Consider the following 8031-nt stretch of genomic DNA (forward strand, 5'->3'; position numbering starts at 1 on the left):
AAACGCAGCACTGAGGTCAAGTAACACCAGTGCCGCAGTTTGACCGGAATCAAGCACAGAACGCAGATGTTCCGTCATCGCAAGGAGAGCAGTCTCTGTGCTATGACCAGCCCGGAATCCATTCTGGGAGGAATCCAGGATATTAGCAATGTGTAGGTGGTGAGTCAGGATTCCATTGGCATGAGCCTCCGCAACCTTGGCGGCCCATGGGAGGAGAGAAATAGGGCGGTAATTCTCCAGTTTGAGGGGATCCAAGGCGGGTTTCTTCAGGATAGGAGTGACATAGGCTTGTTTCCACTTAGTTGGTACAATCCCTGAAGACAGCGAGAGATTGATGAGTTGGCGCACAGGGGGGAAGCATAAAGCAGCCGACTTTCTGAACTGTGCGGGTCTGAGCGGGTCGGCAGGGGACCCGGATTTAACTTTAGCCGCCAGCCTATCGAACTCTGCCTCTGAGATTCCAGGAAGTGAGGATACAGCCACATTAGAAGTAGGATTAGGCCTCTGGTTCTCACATTGAGAGATGATGCTAGGAAAGGCGCGATAGATAGTATGCACCTTTTCCAAGAAAAAGGTAGCGAGCTCATCGCAGTGGGATGCTGAGCATATCTCCGCTACAGAGGCTCTTTTAGCAGTCAGGTCTTTGAGAACTTTAAAAATCAACTTCGCAGGATTAGAGCTGCGTTTGAACTCCTGGGAATAGTAGGCCGCACGGGCTCTACATATGGCTCTATGGTAGATTTTAGTTTTAGCAAGGTACAGCGTTTTTTTGTCTGCATCATAAGTTTTACGCCAGTCTCTTTCCGCTTGTTTACATGATTTTTTTAGGAGCACTAAGGCACTATCATACCATGGACTGGGTTCATCAGAGCGACATTTGCTCCGGGAGACCCAATCACAGAAGAGATCGTAGCCAGACTCGACATCGTTAAGAGGACCAAGCGGGTATTCGCTAAGTACCCGATGGAAATCCTCAAGCTTAAGTTTCTTCCAAGGACGTTTAAAGACAGATCTGTCTAAGTTTTTAAAAGGGGGATTTGTGATCACGAGGTTCAATTCCACCAGAAAATGGTCTGACCAAGCTATCAGAATCGGTGGCAGGACATTAGCTACTGTCAGATTAGCAAAAATGGGGTCCAGGATGTGTCCACCCACATGCATGGGATGGATGACCACCTGACTTAACTGCAGCGCCTCTAAATCTGCAAGTGTACTACTAATAGCTGGAATATGACAGAGGTCAAAGTGGAGGTTAAGATCACCAAGGACAGTAAAATTAGCCGATCCTAACGCAAGCGAGCTCACTATTTCTGGAAGGGCCTTTCTAAAGGCGATGTCGTTACCAGGGGGTCTATAAATCAGCAGCCCAGAGAAAGTGAGGTGATGATTAACCGAAATACAAAAGTGCGCACTCTCGCATCCATCCATAGCTAATTTCTTCCAAATACAGGGGTAGCATGATTTAACTACCGCTGCTATACCCCCACCCCTAGCGTTACGGTTATGAGTATAGATAGAGTATTCTGGAGGGATTGCTAGGTTCAATTCCACAATGGTCTCATCACGCAGCTAAGTTTTGGTCATGAAAAAAATGTCAGGAGCCTCCTCCACGATAAGGTCATAGATTGCAGCATAATGTTTGATCAGTGACCTGACGTTGAGATTCCAAATTTTTAGATCCCGGAGAGCTGAAGGTTCGCTGGGCGGGAGTACCTTGGGAGGGGGTACACTTAATGCTCTAATGGGGGTAGGGGAACTAAGGACAAAATTACCACAAGGGCACCGGAACGGGACACATAGCGGGTCATGAGAGGGGTACTCACAGAGGAAGGACAGCTCCTGAATACTAAGTAGCTCCTCTCTCATGTACGGACCGCCAGCGGGTCTGTGTGGCACAATGGCTCTGGCGCATAGCGCCTCCTTAGTGCTGACGGGCGCAGACGGGCAGGACTCTGGCACGACTCCGGCGCAGATTCGGCGCGTCCGCTGATCGCGTCCGCTGCGCGGAGACATGACCGTCCTCTTTTATGCGCAGCTAGAGCGCGTCCCAGCACTAGCCCCCACCCAATATGGCCGCCGTCTAACACTCGCCCACCCGAGCCCAGTCTCTCAGCGTCAATACTCGGCTGAGAGTGGCCAGGCAGCGGGGGGGGAGAGGTCTCTACGAGGACTTAGCGGATCTCACCACAATAAAAGCATATGATATCACGCAAGTAATCACGCAATAGTCAAGTAGCACAAAAAAAATTTAAATACAGATAAAGTGACAGAGAGATCTCCCGGCATCCGCCTCAGGAGGAAGAAAATAGCAACTGCCTAGTTGGAAATACAATAGGTCTTGTATTTGCTTGAGTTAGAGCTATTGCCATTGTAAATGACAATGTCTTTTACCCATGTAATTTTGAATGTATGTATGTGGTGTCTAGTGGTATTATGTGGGTTGTATTACAGTTGTTAGTTGAGGAATTGGGTGTCTTGGAATTGTATGTTGTTCAGAGGATTTGTGTAGTGGAATTATGTGGCATGGTCTGCAGTGGAATTTTGTGGATAGACATTATGTGTTATTGAGTGTACTGGCATTATGTGGGTGTTATGTAGTGTAAATATGTGGTATTTTGAGTTGTGGAGTGGTATGTAGTGGAGTTTAATTATATGTATGTATTGGAGTTTAATTATTTGATGTGCTGTTGAACTTTGTGGCATAGTGTGGAATTCTGTGGTGTGGATTGGATGTATGTGGTGTGTTGTGTGATTGTGTTGTTGAGTTGAATTATGTGGTTTAGTGTTGAATTATTTGGTGTGGATTGGAAATGTGTTGAATTGTTTAGCGTGGAACTTTGTGGATAGCTTTGCTCCAGAACACTGTCTTTCGGTGTTAAAAAAATAAAGAACAAGCAATGCACTCAAGCAACTCATTTTTAAAGTGCTTCAATGCCGAATAAAGGTAGTATATGAATAAAATACCACCTTCCAAGTGGCACAGGGCATTTAATGAGTGTGCATGCAAAGAAACAGGAAGTTTGCTCACAATGTGAAAGACTGGAACCCCTGACCTTTTTTCTTTTTTAAATTGTATATACAGTAAGCTCGACCCTTCAAGGTTATTTGCATATTCCTTCTCCTCCTTGTTGAAAAGCACATGTAGTCTAAGGATCTCCCTGATGAGGGACAAAAGGCGTGTTTCCCAAGCAGTAAGAATTGTACACTCCTCTCTTTGTTCTGGAAGCTTTTTTTCCCAGTCTTGCCGATTTCCCATAAAATATGCCCACATGGTTAAAAAACAGGTGAAGGGACAACATCATTGGTGGAGGGAAAGTAAGCGGTTGGAGGCTGTTGGCAGGCCGTGGTGGAAGCGCTGATGTGTGTGAATAATGGGGTGGGAGGGCCTGTCACAGGGCCATGATGCATTCGATGCAAGTCTGAGCATGCGCACTCTGAAATCCGAGGGAATCGGAACATATTCTGGGAAGCAGACAGCTGAGGGGAGTGAGGGATGGAGAGAGAGAAGGAGGGAGGGAAGGAGGCTGCACAAGTACTGGCCACACTCAAGAATAATATATATTAATAAAAACATGATCACATATTACAGTTTCCTGCATACATTGGATGACAACCAGCTTCATGCTGCAGAGGCATGCACAGAAGCCAAGGTTTGTGTGCACACAGTGCTAATTGCTGTTTAATAAATAGACATTAATGGGCTGGCTGCCCTGAAAGCGTCGTGAACAGCTGAAGAAAGAGTGGCATATACTTGCTCTGCCAACTGCTACTTCTGAACATCCCAATTAAAGAGGAATTACCTCATGGCCTTTTTTTTAAATCTCCCCATCAAGATCTATGTGCGTGCACAGCATGTTGTATGATAAATTATTGAATGTATTACTGTTTTTAGGGTGTGTTGTGGTCCATAACGTGTTGGATTTTACCCCTTTTTTTATATAGCTACAATATTAGAATACCATATTATAATACAATTATAATATAATATGCTGTTGAAGAAATGTCAGTGCTTAAAATATAAAGGAATATTACATTGGAACAAGGATCTAACGCCACAGTAGAATCAAGGTCAGTGGTTACAATATATATTTCATGAGTTATACACAAGGTGAGCATTATGTAAACAATGTCTCCTTGTTTTCTTCATCGTATAGATTGGCTTACAAGGGCTAATGTCAGTCTTCACCTTCACAAATGTGACAATGCAGTGCAGAGGAGGGCTTCTCCATGGTGGTGTCGTGCACGCGTTAAGGTTGTGTGTCACTCAGGTGAGACACAGAGCAGGTGGAAAAAAACACAGATGTAATGCGGGAACAACAAGTTAAGTATAGGTTTAATAATTGTTTACATTTGTAAAGCATAACCCTCACCTCATAGCACGCAGCATTAAAAGAACATGATGAAGCTGGGCTCCTTCGACTGTATAGTCCAGACAGAGCACACTTTGTTTGTGGGAAGAAGCCCTCAACCGACACCACCACCACAATGTTAACCCCTATGTTTGCATGTAGGCAATGGTAAAGCATCAGCAATCATCGAGTCAACGAATTGAAATGTAGCTGTTTGTCATTGCTGAGTCTGTTGCATCAATGGGTTTCATGTCGGCTTTGCAGCACCAGAGATTCCGCCCCCTTTGACTGTCACACCTACAGAGGTTTTGCTGGCGTGCCTTGTTCCCTGGGAGTGTGCTCCAGTGCAGGCACTGTTCATTCATCTAATGGCTGATGGTTATCTCCTTGGTACTTGTCGAAGTGTTCTCATGGATGATATGGATTGCTTTATGGTTCTTGTGAGTGTTTAAGGTGCTTCTATGGTTCTCTTCAGTAAAGATGTTTTCTCTCACTGAGAGGGAGACTAATGGATTGCTTCTGCACAACAAGCATGTGTGTACGCCAGGACGAGGGCAGTGGAAGCGGGGGCTATCGAGAGGACTGCGAGAGGGAGGAAGGGCACAAGGACGAGCAAGAAGCTGAGAAGAAACGAGGGTGGCTGGAAAGATTACTGGGTGGAATGGGGTGGGAAAGAGACTCGACAGAATGCGATATCGACTGGAACAGGAACAAATAGAAACAAGGGGAGGGGAGATCAGCAGCGCCACTGGAGCTACAGGGGAGAAAAGCGCCAGATATGCAGGAGGGAGGAGGCAGCTGCAGCCGAGGAGTGCTCATAAAGTAATAAATAACATGATGAGTAGGAACACATGTAGCAGGGGCAGTCCTCGTGGGAGGTTACAACAGTATAAAAGAAGGGACTACTGAGCATATTAGCCAAAGAAAAGCAGCCAATTACTTAGAACAGTAAAAGGAGCCAATTAGAAAGAAAGATGAACTGCGCTTAAAACCCATATTCCAGATACAGCATGTCTGGAAGAGACAGCGCAAGTGCTGCTTATGCGAGATCTAAAAATGTTATTAAAAATACATTTGCACTGCAGGGAAAGGAGCAAGAGCCCACTGGCCAACCGGCTAGATCATTTCCTCAGTGATTACTAATCTTGGATTGGAGCTGTGGGCTTCCATACCTCCAAGTGGTCACTTCAATCATGAATGCTTCTAGTGGCTTCTCACTGTCGTGAGTCGGCCTGCTTTTTTGACATAAGTAAAAGATAGCTTTAGACCTATCTATGTTCTTGTTTCCATTGCACATCCTCCTGAAATTCCATCTATTAAAATAGGCCGGAAGACAAGGATGTTGCGAGAGGAGTGACAGAAACATGACTGGTAGAGCCAGGGGTAGGCCTGGATGCCTGGCATGTAGGTCTAAAGATTCATCCATAAATCTGTCCTAAGATCACGTGTTGAGGGGCAGTGTGGCAAGACACACTGGCATACATGTCTCCTGGCACCTTGGTTTCATGGCTGCAATGCAGGGTACTAGCACAGTCTACTTGCATCACCTTCACCCATCTTCTGTCCACTCTCCTGATATCATACCCTGTCTACTGCCCATTCTCCCGTCCACTTACTTTCTTCAACCTCTCTTTGAAGGTTGTTAAAGATCACAGCAACAACTTTGTGAAACTACTGGCCCCTTTTGACGGGTGTGCTTGTCTGTGACTGCAATCCCTTTAGCTTGTCTTAGAAGTACTTCCTGATGCATCTGTTAAATAAACATTTGTGTTCTGGGATCTTGCCTTGTATATTTTAAATACAGCCCTTAAACCTTTTTAATATATCCAAAACATTTGAAAAATAGGTCTGGAGATAAACTGAAAGCACATAGATGTGTGCTTGCTCCACGTCTGTTCCCATGACGTTAATATGCATATATTTCTTCTCACCGCCCCTTTTCGCCTTATGTACTAGGAAAAGGAGCAAGAAAACGTTGCCATGGTTGATTTTACATGCCAGTTTGGGGCTGACCTATTCTGTTGGAGCAGTGTAGTTATCTGTCCAGTGCTATAGTAGTATAGTTGGTGGAATCAGCACTCGACATTAGGGTCAGGTGTTATTTTTCACTGTCAGACTTGTCAGAGAAAAAGTTCAATATGAAAAAAGGAAGAGAGGAAAGTAGAGATGAAAAAAATCTTCAAACTCGAGACAAAGGTAGAGCAATCGTGGGTGATAGAAGAAAGAGGCATAAAATGCAGTCATCGTTGGGCAATCCCACCATTCACCCTCACTGGTGGTAGGCGTTTACGAACATCTTTATACTTTTTTTTTTTTTAACAGAAATTAAGCACTATTTGCTTTTGTATTTTTATTTATTTTCACACCACACTATTTCGGCACAGGTGCTTGGTCATCTGAGACACTTTGATGAAAGCTAGTATGTGAAATGTCGTAATTGCAATGTGTGCTCTACTCAAATTCTCGTTAATTTACGACTGGTGTTTCTGCTAATGTATGCGTAGTTCTGTAAAACCTTCAGAACTTTTTGGCGCTAAAGGTAGTGAATGCTGTTTAATAAATATGTATGACGTATAATTGCTATATTATCTCTCTTCTATTCCAGATTGAATATCACGGGGTTCTAAAGCTCCAAGGTCGCATCCTAAAGCTTATTGTGAAGAGCAAAGGAACGTTCCTGGCCGCAGTTAACATTCACCTGGGCTCTGTGAACTTAAACGAAGAACGATGGTACCCCCTGGGGAAAAGCCATTATTGAGGAAAACGCACCGAAAGGCGGCGTCTGTTTTATCACCTGAATCTTTTCTCAAATCCAATTAAAGAAATCATGTTTTCATACTCCACTGAATGTTAAAATACTTGACAATGGAAGCCGTGCAGAAAATGAGATTGTCAAACTTAAGCTGGGATCCTCTATTTATTACAAGCAGATCACATCATGTGGCGATTCTGGTGTAGCCAGGAAAAGATTCCGGTTCTACTCAGTAACTCCATACAGACACAACTCTGGGGCATATCAACAACAACCGGTGATAATTATCGCTCAGCGCTCTTAGCGTGAGGATAATTATCGCCGGCTAGCGTGAATTTTTATCGCTGAGATAGCGTGCTATTAGCAACGCTTATCTCAATAGCGATAAAAATCTACACGCTAACAGGCTAACGTGAGATTATCGCTGGAAACCCAGCGATAATCACACGTTACCTTGTTGATAGGGACAGGCAAACTTAGCCATGATATCCTCCTTCCATAGGATATCATGGCTAAGTCTGAAAATTAGCAGACGAAAAAAAGCAGCGTTAACCGCGGTTAGCGCTGCTTTTTTTGTCTCTAACAGGGTTAGCGACATTCTTGTTAATAGGAGAAATGTCGCTTAGCGACATTTCTCCTATTATTTTACTCTGGAACGCCCCCTTTGCATCTCATTAGAGATGCAAGGGGAAGCGTAGAGTAAAAGGGTGCTAACATGCAAATTTGCGTGTTAGCACCCTGTTGTTGATAGGGTGCTAGTTTTAACTCTGCTTTTTTGGCTTTTAAAGCCAAAAAAGCAGAGATAAAGCCCTTGTTGATATGCCCCTCTGTTTGTAAGTAGGTCCAAAATCAACCACATCGAAATAGGAGCACAGGGACAGAGTTAAGAAAATATACGTTTGAGCTATAAAAAAATGTGTACATTTCCTC

General features: G+C 44.2%; 1 protein-coding gene across 11 annotated transcripts in view; it reads left to right on the forward strand.

Annotated features, from left to right (window-relative positions):
* The window catches only part of PIK3C2G (phosphatidylinositol-4-phosphate 3-kinase catalytic subunit type 2 gamma), a 2048585-nt gene extending 2041395 nt beyond the window's left edge, over positions 1 to 7190 (forward strand). For all 11 annotated transcript variants that reach the window (XM_085652678.1, XM_085652687.1, XM_085652677.1 and 8 more), the window contains one exon: positions 6955 to 7190. In XM_085652678.1, coding sequence (XP_085508804.1) covers positions 6955 to 7107 — 153 coding nt within the window. In that variant the 3' untranslated portion in view covers positions 7108 to 7190. The remainder of the gene's footprint in view (positions 1 to 6954) is intronic.
* The last annotated feature ends 841 nt before the right edge of the window (positions 7191 to 8031 follow it).

Source organism: Triturus cristatus, chromosome 4_1, assembly GCF_964204655.1.
Source record: "Triturus cristatus chromosome 4_1, aTriCri1.1, whole genome shotgun sequence".
Classification (NCBI taxonomy): Eukaryota; Metazoa; Chordata; class Amphibia; order Caudata; family Salamandridae; genus Triturus; species Triturus cristatus.